Genomic DNA, 16,992 nt, shown 5'->3' with positions numbered 1-16,992 from the left:
AAATTCATCAGGCTATGGGTGGTCACTTTGGTTCTGCATGGTTGTGTAGCAGAGTAAAATGCTTTATTCTGTCCATTGTTCCTGACTGTTTGAGTTTAGGTATATGATGTCAACATTTCATTTAAACCTTTGGTTGGTTGAAAAGACCTTTACACACCACGACAAGCTTTCTCTAAAGTTGAAGAATGGTTATTTACAGAAGTTGAAGTTTTGGCCAGTAATTGCATATTTGTATAATAAAATCATTGTAGTTTCTAATTACTAATGAGTTTTGTGCATATTAGAAGTGAAAATATCATAAAACATTTTGAAGAAAAATATAATGTGACTTTTGAAAAACATACATGTTGTGGTAGCTTTTGGGCTACCAGCAGTTAATAAATTTTAATGGCAGAGGTACTTTTAATAAATATGCTAGTATATATACATTAAAAAACTGCGTTGCATCCCTTATTCAGGAAAAATTTCCATTTCTGTTAAATTTTTCCTGAAACAGAACATAGACTAAGCAAGATAGTCTCAGAGACAAAGGTAAAACTTGCTTTACAACAACAATTTTGAGTAGTTCTGCTGGAATCATTACAACTGTGGAAAACTGTTTTTAGTATTTTTTAATCTAATTTTATAACTAAAAAGAAAAGATTGAACATTTTCTTAAAAAACTCTACTTACAGCAGTCTGCCTTTCTCCAATTTGCCTATAAGCAATACCAATCCATTATCCGAAGACGGTTAGTTTGGTCCCGCAGAGCACTGTGGAGAAAAGCAACATGTACAGAAGCATTTCTGCACTTTGGTGTTTCACATGATTGATTTGGTTTGGGTGCACATTACCACAGTCACATTTCATCCACCAACTCTTCAGACACTGTTAATGATTTTTTGTCCTTTTTCTTTTTTGTATGTAGCAACCGACTATCTGGGAATTATGAATGAATTTATGCTAATTAAGACAATAAAATAGTTTAAAGGTACACAAATGTTAATAGGATTTGAAATAAGAGGTAGCTTGAGGCCACTGCCGTAACTAACAGGCCATTTAAAAATTATTAGCGTCAGGCCCAGTGGACCAGTAGTAAAGTATAGCTGCCTTTTTAGTACAATATCAGAGCTAGCGGCCCCTGGACCCTGAGCTTTACTCCAGTGATCACAGCTGTGAACTGTGCTGAACTAATTCTGCTTATTCCTGCAAATGCCAGCATAGAAGCTACTAGCCTTACATAATGCCTGGGGTGATATATACAATATTTTGTTATTTGTAGGGCAATCTTTACAGCAAATTAATTTAGGTACGTCAACAAAGACATGTTCATGCATTATTTACATCAAGCTGTTAAATGTTTTATTAATTTTCATTGGTCTTTTTTGCAGGCTAAGATTGATATATAAAAGAAGATGGAGTATATTGCTCATTTTGTTGATTGAACAATTCAGTGACTTGAAGGACTCTGCTTTGGTCAGCCCTCAAGTCCAAAAATAAAATCACAGAATGATGACAAGCAAATAAAACCAAGGGTTTCATTTGAGAAAGCTACTATTTGAACAGCAAAAGAAGTTTACATAAGGTGACAGCTATCTTAAATCTCCTGTGATAACCATGATAAAGAACAATATTTTGTAATGGCAAATTCTGTTTGACAATCTGCCTCCTTTTCCCCCAGGCCCCACAGTACACCCGCCTTTGGTCCATTCACAGAGATAACAGGGTGCCAGCAACTGATCTCGGCTTCCTTCTTATCTGTCTTTTTTTTCTAAATCCATCACCAGCACATTTCCCAGCTTTGTAGAAATCCCAATTATAGACAGTCCATTTCAAAATGCCTTATGGATGAAGCCCTCTTCCTGCCAAAGATACAAGAGAGCAAAATGAGAGGGCTTGTGCTCCTGCTTTCAATTAGTGAAGTTGTGGAAATATTTAAGATGGTGTCTGAAAACCGGGCTTAAAAAAGGTAGGATTAGCTGAAAACTCATGAAGAAATGAAGGCAACTGAAAAACATGTTTCTGTTACTGCTTTCGTTTTGTTAGGCAGTTTCCAAGCACAGAAATCATTATCTCTGCCTTCAGAAGGTAAATTTTTTGAGAAATGCAGAAAACTCATTGCATGTACAAAGGTTTGAAGCGGTGCATAAAACTGAATTTGAACAGCTGTTTTAGGCTTTGACCAGTAATTCCCTCACACTTAAGTGGATCTGAATACATTTTGCCATCTTTTTATTATGCTTTACAGATTATTGTTCTCACTTATAAACTCACAATCTGACAATCTCATAGGAAGAGAGATGGAAACAGCATTTTTGGTTGTTGTGCCAAGAGCAGGATAGGAACCCAAATATCTGCACCGCACTGCACCTGAGGAGAACAATGAGCAGCTGGTTTTTGAGATGCAGTTTGATTTCTTTGGGTTTATGAATTTAAGGCCATAGGTTGTACAGCCATCTTTTTGTGTATTGGGAAATACTGTGAAAGAGAACGGAGATTACAAGAAAGATTCTGGAATTACTGTAGTCAGCGACGTAATAATGCAATTCAGTGACATCAATTGATTTTAATGTGAGTGAGCAATTTTTCTCTTAGAGGAAAATATGAGATGTGGTAAGCAGTTTCTGCCTATTGAAAGGTTGTGTTGTGTTTCAGAATGGCTACTTGAGTCAAGGGGAGATGGGTCATGCCAAGCATTCAAAACTTTTGCCTACATTCTACAGTCCGCTTTTAGTTCGGCAGCCATTAGAAGTTCCAGTTTTCGATAAAGACACCATTTTGTTAGATGTTGTACAAATACAGAGTTACAAAACAGATGTTCATTCATAGCAGAACTTATAATGTAATTATTTCATGTGAAACACTGTTTTGTGGGTGGTAACTGTGCTTTATGAGACAACATAAACGTTCTCCTCTTATCAATTCTTAGGCTCTCATACAATAGCACATTCATTCCTGTAAGTGCCTCCTGCCCAAGAATTGAAATGAAATTAACTCTCCTTGTTAAGCTGAACATGGAGGAGTTATATAAGTAAGACAAAGATGTTAGCCACAGTTTCAGTTATGTACTTTTATTTGGCATTATCTGCCAAATAAACAGACATCTCAGCTAACATCTATCCCAATTTATAATAGAGATTTATATGTGTTTAAAATACACAGCTGACCAGTTTGCATTAGAATAAAATAATTTGTGATCCACAGAAATAGAAAACTTGCATACATATTCTTACGATGTATACACAGATGGTTTTGTCCGTGTATTAAACTTCTTCCCTTAAGTCTTGTTTCAGTTCAAAAGAATTATTTAGAAAGCATACTCCATTCATGGCATTTGACACTGAAAACCTGCCTTCCGTATCAAGCAGTTAGAGCTTGAAGTCATTAAACACAGGGGCATGGCCAGAATCCATCTTGCACTCAGATCTGATGAGAATCTGATCTTCCATTTAGGAAGTGAATGGCTTTCGCTTTAAATAACCTTGGTCAAATGGATCGTTTATATTTTATTTTTTGAAAGGTAATTCCCTTTTCCATTATTTTAATTATTATGGGAGACCTATAGCTATTTAGAAATGCCTTTTATACATAAAAAAGGCAGAAAGATTAGTTTTTCAGAGAAAGAAGAAACAGCTTGGTAACAAAAAAGGGAGGACAGTGGAAGATGCATTTCCAGTAATCCATTCCAAGCATTTGATTTTAAAACCACCCAACTGTATTGTGGTTGATTCCCACTGGTGTAATCGTGGGAGGCTAAGAAGAAGCTCTCTCTTAAAATGAATAGAGATGAAACTGCAAGGCACACAGGGGAAAAAAAGGAGGGAGGGGGAAGAAAAGAGATAGCTCAAGGTTTCTTAAGCTTTGGACTTTTGGCCCTCCACAGACAGTAATTCCCTAATGTCATTTTGACATGACATGTCCATAGTAAGTAGAATCTACATCTGAAAAGTCCCTTAGCTATGATCACTGCATTATCTGGGGAAAACAGGCAAGCTACAAGATGCTGAAAAAACTTCAGTGCAGTGAGATGATCAAAACAACAAGGCAACATAAAGGAACAAGTGCAAGTAACAAAAACACAACCTGAGATGTCGGTGTGAGATGTCTTAAGTAACCATAATTCCCAGATATATATAGTCACCTAAACAGGTTAAGACCCAAATTTCTGGGAAGAGCAGGAGAGAAAATCTCTTGATAGGGTTGTGTTTTTGTGAAGTTAAGAGTAATAAAGCCTAGGATGTTTGAGGGAGGGCTGAAGTACAGAATGATGAAAGAAATCTCGGCGAATTCTTGGTGAACAGGCCAGTGATGGATAATAAGGGTATCTACATTCATCATAGTGATTCTTTGAAAATGTTTTATTCATTTTTCCAACTATGTGAAGAACTTAAGTGTTAGAATCTTTGGTTTTCAGATTAGCAGAAAAGCTAAGTGACACGTCTACAGCTAGTGGAAGTTAAAATGCGATTTAGACTGAAAATTTACCAGCTCCTTGCCTTTCACTCAGACTGGGTCTTATCTCTCCAGGTAGCATATGCCAATTCATTAGATCAAGGCTAGGAAAAACAGTAAAAACAATAAGATTAATTCTAGGCTGTCAGAAGCACCTAAGTGTTCTGGGAAAGCCATCATTACCAATGGTGATGTGTAAGAAGAAACAACCCAAATAATAAAGTACTTAGTATTAGTACTTAGCATAAAAAGTATTTACTCATCAGAACGTACTTGTACTAACTTAGAAGAAAAATCATGGAAGCATGGAAATCTCTTATCCACTGTAAATAAAACAAAGGTCCTCAAATGTGGGAAGACTAATAGCACAGTTGTCTCTTCATATATCTTGATCCCTGAAATGATAGTTCAGAGAATAACCCTTAAATGGGGAATAGCTTCAGCAGGGCCTTGTGCACATTGTCACCTGCTGCTGTTCTGCCAATACACAGTCACAGACTGCAGAAGGCAGCAGCAGAATTTTATTTCTAGGTCTTGTGAGTAGTTTCTTTCTCTCTGATCAAGTTGTATGTAATCTCATGATGTGATACCGTGTCCCATTTATCTGACAGTAATGCTAATTTCAAATTCTGCTTTGTACCATCATCGGGAAGGAAGTAAAGGAAACGAAAACCAACAGATTTTATCAGAAGTATTCAGAATCTCTTCTTATGGAAGTCCAAATTGTGAGTAAAAAATGACTAAAAAAAATTTTTAAGATAAGGTGTATGTAATTAGATAACAGTTTTTATTAACCCATGAGGAATTGGGAAAAACAGATAAGATTTTCATCACATATATCCTCTTAACATTGACATTGTTTCAAAAATTAGAAACCATGTTTTCTGGCTCTTTAGAAGGTGCTTAGATCTGAGAGTGGCCAAGAAAGCAATGTTGTATTGTTATTTAATCAGCATCGTGTGGTGAATGTCTGTTGATCTTACTGATGCCAAAAGGCATCCATGGCTTCATTCATTCTAAATGGTAAACAGCAAAGCAGGAAGAATTATTTAAGATTATATCCTCACGCAATAGCATGAATCAAAGTAAGCAATGATTTAAGTTGCTAGTGAAGGGACTCTTGGTGGTGCGAAATCTGATAATGAGGGAAGAAAGTAACCTCAGCCTCACCCCTGTCAGCTTCCAAAAGCCTGGACTGGACAGAGAGCATTGCACTTCAGTGGGCAAACTGCATTGGCTGGAAGACTAAGGTGGAAGACCATGAAGTTGGAAGACAGACTCGGCAATGGAAGAAAAATAGAGTTCCAGCGATGGATCAAGTGTCATCACTCCCCTCATGACAGGCTTTAATTCTAAAAATAAAACTACAAACCAGATAAAAAAAAAATCTACATTCAAGCTTGAATGACAACCACCTAAGGACCTACATCTTCGTGCAGGACCCAGTTAGTCACATCTTTCATGATTTTCCGCCTTCCTTTCCTTCCTTTTCCCAGATATTTCAGAGATCTGGGGAGACATTTCCCAGATCAGAGTAAGCAGTTAGATGACTAGGCACTTTTTAAAGTCACATGGAAGTTCCCTGATACTTTAAAAAATGCTTTACTTGAGGTTCCTCAAATTACAGCAGAGTTCATGTTTTGTTTCAGTTGAGTTAAATTAGAACACAAGGTTTGACATAAAGAAGCACCACTGGTTCAAAGTGCGAGGTATAAATGTTGATAGTGCATCCATCAAAACAATTTAGGTCAGGAGCCATACTGTATGACTCCACCTCTCATATCTCCTATGAAATTCAGTTAATTCCCGTCAGTGACAGTTTTGCTGGCAGGAGTACTGCAAAATTTGAAAGTATTTCTCCAAAACGAAGAAAAAAATTATTGCTGCTATTTTTTCCAAAATCTACAAATAGTTCTTCCTTTGCATAAAAAAAATTGTGATTACATAGCTATGTATAAAAAGCTATTTTTATGCAATCAACTGCACATTTTATAAGATACTCTCCCATTTAAAATTGTACTGATTTTTTTTTTCAGTTCTTTTTTCTTTTGAAAAGGTCCATTTGAATGTGCCTATCTCCTCCTTTTCCAAGATAAAAAGGAAAAAGAAAGATAATATTGTAGAGAATTGGGCCATCAAAGGATTACATCTTAAAACAAAATTCAGACTTTTCTTTGTTCTGTTTCATTAAAATGGGATGTGGGGGCACGTTTTTATAAAATCTTACATTTTGGTGGGAAAAACAAACTGCAAAGAAATTTCTTTTCTCTACAAAGGAATGTTTGGATGAAGTTCAAATTTGAACTGAAAGAAATAATATGTCTTATAACTAAATGAATCAATCCAAGAACAGCAAAAAAATGTTTAATCACAGAAGCAAAAAATGTTTAATCACACAGGCAATCTAGGTAAATTATAAAACATGATTTCTCTAGGTATTCATCTAATGAAAATGAGCTTTCCCTCAGCTAGCAAACTGAAGAGGTTATATGATTTTGCAAGATTTCTAAATGCCATATGAGTATCTGATTTGAAATGTTAACCTCAGTTAAGCAATTGGGAGTTTTACCATTGATTCCATTAAACAGTTTTTTACCGTAATCCAGTCTAATTTCCCTGCAATCTGTTGTGCCGCTCTAAGCTTCTGTCCTGAAGGAGGGGAAAAAAAGAAAAAAAGAAAAAAAGAAAAGTAAACATTTTATCCTTGAAAAAACCTGCCATCTTCATGGGAACTTTCTACCAAAACCTTCATGTTTAACATTTTAAAATTCTATGGTTCTGAAAGGCCTGGCAGTCTCATGTGGTGCTGATATTTTTATCTTTTTTTTTTTAAAACATCCAAAAAGGAACTTCTGTACTAATGTGGATTCTCATTCATATGACTATGAAAGGTAAATGCTGCTTGTGGATTCTCTATGGGAGAGCATTCAAAGAGAAAGTTTTGGCAGAGTTAGGGAAATGCGCATGTATGTGCATTGCCAGACAGGTATAAGTACCAGATCCATGGAGTGCAAAGGGCTGAAGGACAAAGGCCCAAAGACTGGATAATTTATAGCAGAGAGCTGTAAAGTACTTTTAAAAATGAGAAAAGATTTGTTAGCATTCGGCAAATGTGAAACTCATGAGGGGAGTTCTATCAAAGAGATTAGCCAAGGCAAAGTGGAAAGAGAAATTTTATAAATAAACACAGTGAAAAATGTTTTCTTGTTGTGTAAAAATGTTCCATTGGATTTAAATTATTTGGAATTATATATTAATGAAAGTAAAATACTTTAGTGGTGCAGAATTTTTCAGATTGAAAGTACTTAAAAGATTAAAGCAGTTTTCCTCATAGAAATTTATGAAAGGACAAGCTACTTTGTATTCTTCATCAAGAAATGAGAGTTGTCAGCACTTTTCAGGAAAACAGAGATGCATGTTCTGTATCTGAGAAATACCTGCAACCCCTGGCTGGGTGGGATCTGTGTCCATTGTGTGAGAAGGGCCTCAAAGAAGGACAGCTCCAAATTACATTGAATCTAGGGTTGGACAGGCGAGAAAAACACAGATATTTTTCGTAAAGTAAGATTTTTTAAAACATTTTTTAAATGTAGCTATCTAAATGTAGGTGCCAAGTCTTTCATAGTTGCATAGACTCCTTTTACAGCCAAAAGAGATAGGTACCTCTAGTGGATAAATCAGTACACTTAATTTATCACCCATCTTAATCTGGGATGATCTGTCTTCTGAATATGTCTTCTGAATATACCTTTTTTTAGTTTTAGAGACAGGCAAAATCAAAAAAGAATTTAAAAGTCTAACTTTCAGGCGGTAGGAATCAGGTGAGACAGTCCCCTCTACTCTCCCTGCGTGCACTTATCACTCCTTTCACAAATTATTTTGGGATTGGCTTGGAGGAAACTTTAATCATAATGTATTAATTTGTGAAGAGAAAAGCTTTTTCCTTATGAAGCAGGGGAAAGAGTTCAGCAGCTGGATCTACAATTCAGCCTTGTCTGGTCTTTATCATCCTCTCTTTTCTGTTATTTTGGGCATCTCTCAGGGTAACCTTCTAAAGTTAATGTTCTGTAACATAGTGATCTAGTATAAGACATCATCCACAAAATACTATATTACAATGCTCAAATTGATTTTAAAATAAGAAAATACTGTGCATGTTAATTAAGCAAATTCAATTCCATTTTCCATTCAATTGGCAAGAAATGTGCTATCACTTTCTGCTGTTGTTTCAGAAATTGACTTTGAACAGAAATAGTCTTTTAGAGACAATTCACAAAAATTTTTTCTGGAAACTTAATTATTAATTCAAAAATGTAGCAAGTTTGTATCTTACTTTGCAATACATTCTCACATCTGCAGTTACACAAACAAAACTGCATTTCCCAAATTACCATTTGATCTAGCACATTAAACCAAGGTTCTCACTGTTCCTAGGAGAGTATTTTTACATGAGCTGGCAAGTCACTTATAGAGTACTAGAGGTAACCCATTGATGTGGGCTAAATGTGAGACACTTATGAATATTGTGTGCCTCAAGTTTGATGGATCTTTCTGTTGATCTCCAGATAAATACTCCTGCACACTCTTTAGTACGTGCTTAATTTTATACATACAACTAAAGCACTGACCTTTAGGACAGGTGCTTAAATGTTTTTAGGGTTCCAGAATTTACTACAGAATTGCAAGATAAAGTCTATTAGGTGTAATGTTTATTCACATTGGTGTAGCACTCAAAAGCCACAGCTGAGACAGTTGGACCATTGTGCTAATCTTTTTGCAGACATCTAATAGGTTACTGGCCTTCCTGTCAAGTGCTTAGAGTCTGAAATAGGCCAGACAGTTGAAACATTGAGAACTGAGACATGGGAATGCGAAATTATTTGCTCCAGAGTGTTAATTTAGTTAGTATAATGCTTTAGGCATGATGCTGCCCAAAGTGTGATGCCTCCTGAGCACAGAGGAGAATAATTCCTTTACTTGAAGAAGTTTGTGATCTAAAGGCAAAGGTAGATGATGATTTAGAGGGTGCAGGGTCTATAAATAGAAAATTATTAGGGTTGTGATGGGTGCTTGTTTCATTAGATACAAAAAAATCTAACCATATAGTTTGTAAGAAGCTCCTTGTTTCCCTTTTCCTCTTTTTTTGGACAACAATATTTAGAAATATTCTCTTCTATTCAAGACAATTCTTAAGATAGTAGTAAGCTGGTCCTAATACATCTATAATGTTTTTCATCTACCCAGTTTATGTAACACTGTTTTCTCTTTTATAATCCTATCTGTCATCTTATATCAGTGATTTAATTCATGAAGGTACCTCATTAAGTTGGTCTCAGTGCTGGGAACTTTTCTTAATGCAACAGCATAATTTAGTATAAAATCAGCAGTTTCAAAGACAACCCAGAGAAAGAGCATATTTGTATCAAATTTGTACTAGATTTGGGTACAAGATAGTTGAAAACTACATGGGGATGAATTTAGATCACTTGCCTAGTAATTCTAGAGGCCTGGCTGGCCTTTCATCCTCTTCCAGGAAGTGGAGGTCAGTGGAGTGATTAGGAGGAGATGGATCAGGGAGCACAGAGGAGAAAGAGAGTGTTGGGATGTTCTGTGCAAATCGAACAGAAACACGTTTTGACATTTTAACAGAAAACTCTGATCGCAAAGCTGTTTTAGAAATATTACTTAATCTCGTCTCAAGTGTTGGAGCTTTCACACATATAAGTTGATAAATCATTTCACTTTGGGAGGCAGGTCCTTATTTAGATTAAATGATTCTCCCTTCTGTGCTTCATCTCACTTGTAAAGCTTGCATCTCCATATGGCTAGGCTGTTCCTCTTGGAAGGAGTTCTTTAGGCTGAGAAAATTCGCCCCGTACTTTTCCAGCAGTGCTGGCAAATGCAGGTGCACAGCAGCTGAACAAAACAGAGAGTATATGACTGTGATCCGTGAGGACATGGATCACTGACAGCGTTGTGGGCACATCTCAAATGAAAGCCTTCATACATTATTGTGGTGGTAAGGAAGTGTAACTCCTTGTATATATTTTGAAATGTATTGCTGTCTGTAGTTTACCAGAAAGTATTTGCTTTCTGTGGACAGGTTTTGGTTGGGGGGCAGCTGTGGGATGGCCTCTGTGAGAAGATGCCAGGGGCCACCCCCCAAGCTAGTTTTCAGCCAGCTCCAAAACAGACCCACCACTGGCTAAAGCTGAGCCCATCAGCGAAGCTGTGGTGCCTGTGTGATAGCATATTTAAGAAAGGGTAAAAAACACTGCATAGGAGCAGTGAGAGAAGTGAGAAAATGTGAGAGAAAAAACCCTGCAGAAAACCTGCAGGCACCACGGTTGGTAAAAAAGGAGGAGGAGGAGGTGCTAAAGGCACCAGAGCAGAGACTCCCCTGCAGCCTATGGAGGAGACCGCGGTGACACGTTATCCCCCTGCAGCCCATGGAGGACCATGGTGGAGCACATATCCACTTTGCAGCCCATGGAAAACCCCAGGCAGATGAGTACTGAAGGAAGCTGCAGACTGTGGAGAGCCCACACTAGAGCAGGCCTCCCGCAGGAGTGGCAGCCCATGGAGAGGACCCCATGCAGGAGCAGGTTTTCTGGCAGGAACCATGTGGAGCATGCTTTTCCTGAAGGACTGTACTTCATGAAGAGTACCTATGGTGTGGCTGTTCTTGAAGAATTGCAGCTCATGGGAAGGGCCCATGTTGATGCAGTTTGTATCCCATGGGGGAACACCACACTGCATTAGGGGAACAGCATGAGGAGGAAGGAGCAGCAGAAACAAGTTGCTATGGACTGACCACAATCCCCACTCCCCATTTAGATCTCCAAAGCATAGGAGGAAATAAAGAGAGCAATGAAAGACTGTCCTCATATCTGGAAAACTTCCAAAACAGAAACTGCTCTGAGTCTTTCACTTTTGGTGCTTCTACAGTTTGTAAGTTTATGGCAGATCAGCGGGCCTGTCAGTATATCTGTCACAGCCAGCTGTGCCGGGGCTTCCTACATAAGAGTCTAAAACCTAGGGAAAAACATTGTAAAATGCTCGTTCCAGAGCTTGTGTCCTAGAAGACTCAGCGTCTTTGAGTCATGGCTCTGAAGCACGATCTACCATGTTACTTCTGTGCTAGACTGTGGGTCTTCCAAGTTCCTACCTATATGGTATAGGTACCGTATAGGCTGCCAACCAAAACTAATGCTGTTGGCAGGCCAGCTGTGCTCTGCTTATCAGACTTCATTTTGTAAATGTATGGTTAGGGTAGTGGTTTTTTTGTCTCCTGAAGAAATTATAAATCTTGGGTGTGACCAGATAATAAAACAGGACCAATATTATGTAAATATTTGTGCAGGTATATATATGTATGTGTATTTTTACATATACATTTCTCACAAACTTTCACTTGACCTCTTTGTGTCATTTTCATGGTTATGATTACAGTTGTATTTGGAATCTGACTTCCCCTGTGTCTGTTTAGAGGATTTAAACTATATGGGTATAACTTCTGGAAATCAGAGAGTAAGAAGTTGAGACTTTTTTTCTATGTGCTTTTCAAGAAAAGATTTGTGTTTAAAGTGTGGGACTTGTCTTTAGAACAATTACAGGCCCTTGGAGAAGTCTTACTCTCACAGAGAAAGAAGACTGCACGTGGCTTGGCTGTGTCTCAATGAACCTCCAGTGTATAATTTTTGCCATTTTGGCATCATGATTACCCATGTATCACCTCTTCTTTTAAAGTGATAGTACTGTCACATAGTTCAATCTGCTAGAATATAACATATCTAATTCATATTACAGCTACTGCAATAACATTATCTTGGCCATTTAAGGTGCATTGCAATGTCTTCTCTGGAGTTTGACCTCCACATTCATCTTATCTCTGGTGAGACCGATGGAATTGCAAAAATTTGCAGGAGAAAATCATATGCGTAATACTGGAATTAAGTTGTCAGCTATGAAGAGATGTCTGGTTTAAAGACAAATTATTATTCAATATATTTCAAAGTATGCTCATGAAAGTGTATTTGTCACTGCTTTATATTTATGGGGGAAAAAATCTTGAACAAAATTTTCTTAGAATGTTAATATGAGACTGTGTTTTACCAAGCATAATTCACTCCATTTATAATAACTAAAATGCCTTTAGAAGGGTAAGAGAAATAGATAAAGAATTGGGAAATCCAGGTAGTCATGTTTGCCTGGAGGCATTTTCTGAGAACAGTAGTGAATCAGAATGCAAATCCTCCTGGCTTTGCTGATTTTTGTGGTCGCTGCTGATTACTGTAAAATTGATTCAGTAGCATTGCAGCATCCCTGCATATGTTTAAGCCTAATCTCCATAGTGTCACAGGCATTTTTCCTCTCTGTGGGAATTGTACTGAGTAAGAAGAAATTCTCATAACCTTCATTTTAGCATTTTTTCTTATCAAGGAGCAAAGAAGGGCACTATTCAGTAACTTCCCAGTCTTGATCTAGAGTATAGTAGCACAAGTTTTCTTGGATTGGTTATTTCAGGACTTGAATGATAGATAATGTTTGATTGTATTTGGATCTAGTCTGTAGCAAGGATAGTTTGCTTTGAAAATGTGAAGAATTATTATTCTGGTTTTTTTAGTTAAAAGTATTTTAGGCTCATATCATGTTATTTAATAAAATTTCAAGTTTGACTTTTTTTCTCTCTTTTTTGCTTTCATCCTGAGAATAAATTTGAGCTTTAACTCCACTCAGTATACAATTTCACAGCTTGACATTGATTTTTTGAATTTTTCATCATGTAGAATCCTACTGTATGGACTGTGTGTTATGAAAAGTACCCTTTGCCCCTGTAAAACTGTAAAGAAGTAAGGCAATGCAGGGCCTTAACAAGGGTTTTCTCAAAACAGAAAACACATTAAGTAACTACCACTTATGTACACAAGGTTTACATTCAACTATTTCAGTTGGCAAAATTAACTGGGCTGTGTTTGAAAATAAAGGAGGCCTGCCATTTCCTCACAGAAACACTTGTAAAACACTGAGAAATCCCTTTGCAGTGGAAAGTAACATGCAGGATGTGACTCCAGACCTGAATGAATGATTATACAAGAAAGATATAAGAAACAAGTGTTTAAAAAGGGTTATTAGAAAGATTATGTTGAAGAATTCAGGAGGTATAGAGGACTTTTGTTGCAGAAATGAGAGCCTAAATTCAGACTGCCAGTGAAAACTGAAACTTGCAAAGGACACTAAAACAACAGTAGAAGGTCATTTACATCTTTAAATACAAAGATGGGAAATAGTAAAGTAATTGATGCCGTTATATATTGATGATGGGACAGAAAAACAGGAAAATCTGGTTAGAGATGTAAAACTAATAGATACTTTACATCATTGATTTTCACTCAGGAAGGACGTTGATCTTAAAAGAGGCATGATGGCTCCTGGGAATAGGGAAATCACCTCTTTCTTCCATGGTTCTTAAAGAATTGGTTTACTGAAGGACAGATGCAATAACAAGTGCTTTTTAACAGAACTGTTAAATGAGTTGTGATACATATGAGCAGTGAATAGGAAATATAATACCTATTTTTAAAATGGGACATAGAATCTGACAGACATGGATCTAGCAGCTTAACATCAATAGACTGTGAAGTTACAGAACAGATTTTGATGGAAAGAAAACTTTAAAATATGGCTATAGACAGAAAATTGCATAAAATGCAACCAGAATTTATTAAGGTAGGATGTATGGGATTCATCCATATCTTCCAATTGCCAAAAGAATGAAATAAATAGACATCTTCCTTTGAGAAGTGGCTTATGAAAACAAACAGGAGAATTAAAAGGTAGGCATGAAACTAAGGGGAAGATGGCAACAAATGCTGGTAGAAGAGGAGGTACCAGGCTGGAGAAGCATAGCTGCAGGAGGAAGATACTAAGAATCTGATTTTACAGTGGACACAGAGACGAAAAGTGAGTACCCTGATGGAATTTTCTGGTGAGGCAGATACAGACATCGCTAGAAGTTCAGAGCAGACTAAGAATGTAACTGGAAGTAGATAATTTTGAGGAGTGCAATAATAGATGTGACATAATGGAAAACGAATAATGGTGACTAATGAAAATATTATGCTATAAGCAGAAACTCATCACTTGGAAATGGCTCAGAAGGAAAAAGGAGCGGAATTTTGATACCGAAATGATTGTCAGCCATCACTGAGGTGCAGATTCAGAAAAATGCAATGTGATCTTAAGATATGTCAGCAGAAGTATTTTACAGTAGAGAAGGGGAAGGATTGTAAAAAGAAGCAGAAAGGCTTCAACTGAAATTCTAAACGTGTTGGTCATCTGTGTTCAAGAAAGATGAGACGAAACTGGGAAAGCACAGAACAACACTTTTTTGGATGATTAGTGGAATGGCAAGCCAGTCATTTGATGGATCTAGGAGAATGTATGTTGTGTGCTCCTGCAAAGACAACACTGCCGGGGTTTGTAAGAGCTGTGTATCAATATACTGAAAGGGAATTTAGGGGAAGGAAGAAAGCTTTTAAAAAATCTTTATTTATATATAATCTGGCTATGAAAATCCTGAGGTTGGGGGCTGTAACAGTGGGGCAGCACATAAAATCACAGAACTGCCCTCAGGGCACTTTTCCCGTTCTGGCCTCAGATCTCAATAAATCATCCAGTTTTAAGAAGAAAAATGCACAACTTGAATTTTTTGCTCTTTATGCAGTAAATGTAATATGAAAGAATTAAAGTTGAACTGCTTTGAATCAGCTGATTTTCTAAGTGTGTATGCAGAACCCTGACTGCTGCTCTCACAGGATGACTGTGACGTCCAAGTGAGAAGAGAGGAGAACATCATCTAGTTACACCCTTTTAACTTAGGTTTTCCCATGTTTATGCTACATATGAGAATGGGATGTGAGGAGGGAGAGTCTGGAACAGGAGAGCATAGGAAATAAATACTTAGGAGAAAATGAGTGTGATGATCCCTTAACTGACTATTCCTTTTCCGTTTTCTGTGATTCTGGGATAGTTAACACTATTAATGCTTACACAGTTTCCAATAAGTTGTTTTGTACTTCAAAAAAAGTGGGATGTTTTTCATTGGGCCCTTTATGAGTTGCTTGAAAGGCAGTATTTTCTCAAGAATAATACCCTTATGCCTGCTTTTATGTGCATAGATCAGTAAAGCCCTTATCCAGTCTGCTGAAATCAATCAAAACTCAGAATATATATTCAGGTCATTTGTTTTCTGGTTTTGAGGTTGACACAGAGTAGAAATTAAAGGTTTGGGGCAAAAGTCTGGTCACATTGACTTAATATGTTTTCCTTCAACTACTCTCTTAAAGTCAAGGAGATTATTCATGAAGCAGGTTTTGCTCAGTCTGTAGTAGAGTTTTAATGTAGCACAAGGGCCCCCTGCTTAAAAGGGAGTGAAGGTTCTACGTTGCTACAATGCAAAATGTCCAGATTTCACTTATGAAGTCAGTAACATTTTTTTGATAGTCCTCACATTTTAAAATGTAAACACTTTTCTGTTTAAGGTAATGGAAATGATCAGTGCTTGATAATATGCAGAGCTGTGGTAAAAAACAGCATATGTTGACTTTTCACTGGTATGCAAAAATACATGTTACTTATTTTATATTTTATTTTAGAATAAAAACACTACAGATAATGTAAAGTTCTATGAATAGGATCCAAAAGTGACAAAATGTTATTTAGCTATTTATTCATTGGTTTCCAGAATGAAAAATCTGTGAAAATTGTGTATAGTTAAATACAGGCAGAAATTGAAATCTTCAAATTAAAAATTTGAGGATGTTGGAATGTATATGTGTTTACAGATTTTTGTCACTAACTGAACTCTTGTTTGTTTTTTTTCCTTCCAGTTTGCTCCCAGTATTCTAGAGGAGTTTTTGCCATTTTTGGACTTTACGATAAGAGATCAGTACATACCTTGACCTCATTCTGCAGCGCCTTGCACATCTCCCTTATCACGCCGAGTTTCCCCACGGAGGGTGAGAGTCAGTTTGTGCTGCAGCTGCGGCCGTCTTTGCGGGGAGCCCTCCTGAGCTTGCTGGATCATTATGAGTGGAACCGCTTTGTCTTTCTGTATGACACAGATCGAGGTGAGTTGCGACCCAGCTTTGTTTGTAGTTCAAACAACTTTTGCAAGAACTGTGCATTTTTGTATGGTATTGAGAGCTTGGGGAGTCAAATTCTAAGGGCCTTTGAGGTGAAGTACTTCTGATTGAATAGCTGTGTGGCTGAAGGAAGAATTCCTTCATCTGCAAATATTGGATATTGGATGCACATAGTTTTGACCAGCCAAAGCCTGTGCTTTAAGTCTAGAACATTAAAACATTTTAACTAATGTTAGTGAAACAAAGGCACAGTTCAATAGGAAGAACTTTACAGCTCTGTTCGCTCTTCAACTCACTTCATAAGTGACAGCACTACAAAGAAGTGGAGAGGACCAGCCATTTCTCTGCACCTGCTCTGGTGTAAGCTGAGATGCGAGCCTTGGGGCTTCCACGCTTTGGAAGGTCAAGGCAGAGA

General features: G+C 37.2%; 1 protein-coding gene across 9 annotated transcripts in view; it reads left to right on the top strand.

The window, feature by feature from the left end:
• The window catches only part of GRIA4 (glutamate ionotropic receptor AMPA type subunit 4), a 237,436-nt gene that overhangs the window by 63,241 nt on the left and 157,203 nt on the right, over positions 1–16,992 (top strand). For all 9 annotated transcript variants that reach the window (XM_074169091.1, XM_074169068.1, XM_074169083.1 and 6 more), the window contains exon 3: positions 16,323–16,562. In XM_074169091.1, coding sequence (XP_074025192.1) covers positions 16,323–16,562 — 240 coding nt within the window. The remainder of the gene's footprint in view (positions 1–16,322; positions 16,563–16,992) is intronic.

This window comes from Numenius arquata, chromosome 1 (genome assembly GCF_964106895.1).
Source record: "Numenius arquata chromosome 1, bNumArq3.hap1.1, whole genome shotgun sequence".
NCBI lineage: Eukaryota > Metazoa > Chordata > Aves > Charadriiformes > Scolopacidae > Numenius > Numenius arquata.
Note: the sequence above shows the minus strand (reverse complement) of the source record. Positions and strands in the feature narration are given on the sequence as shown.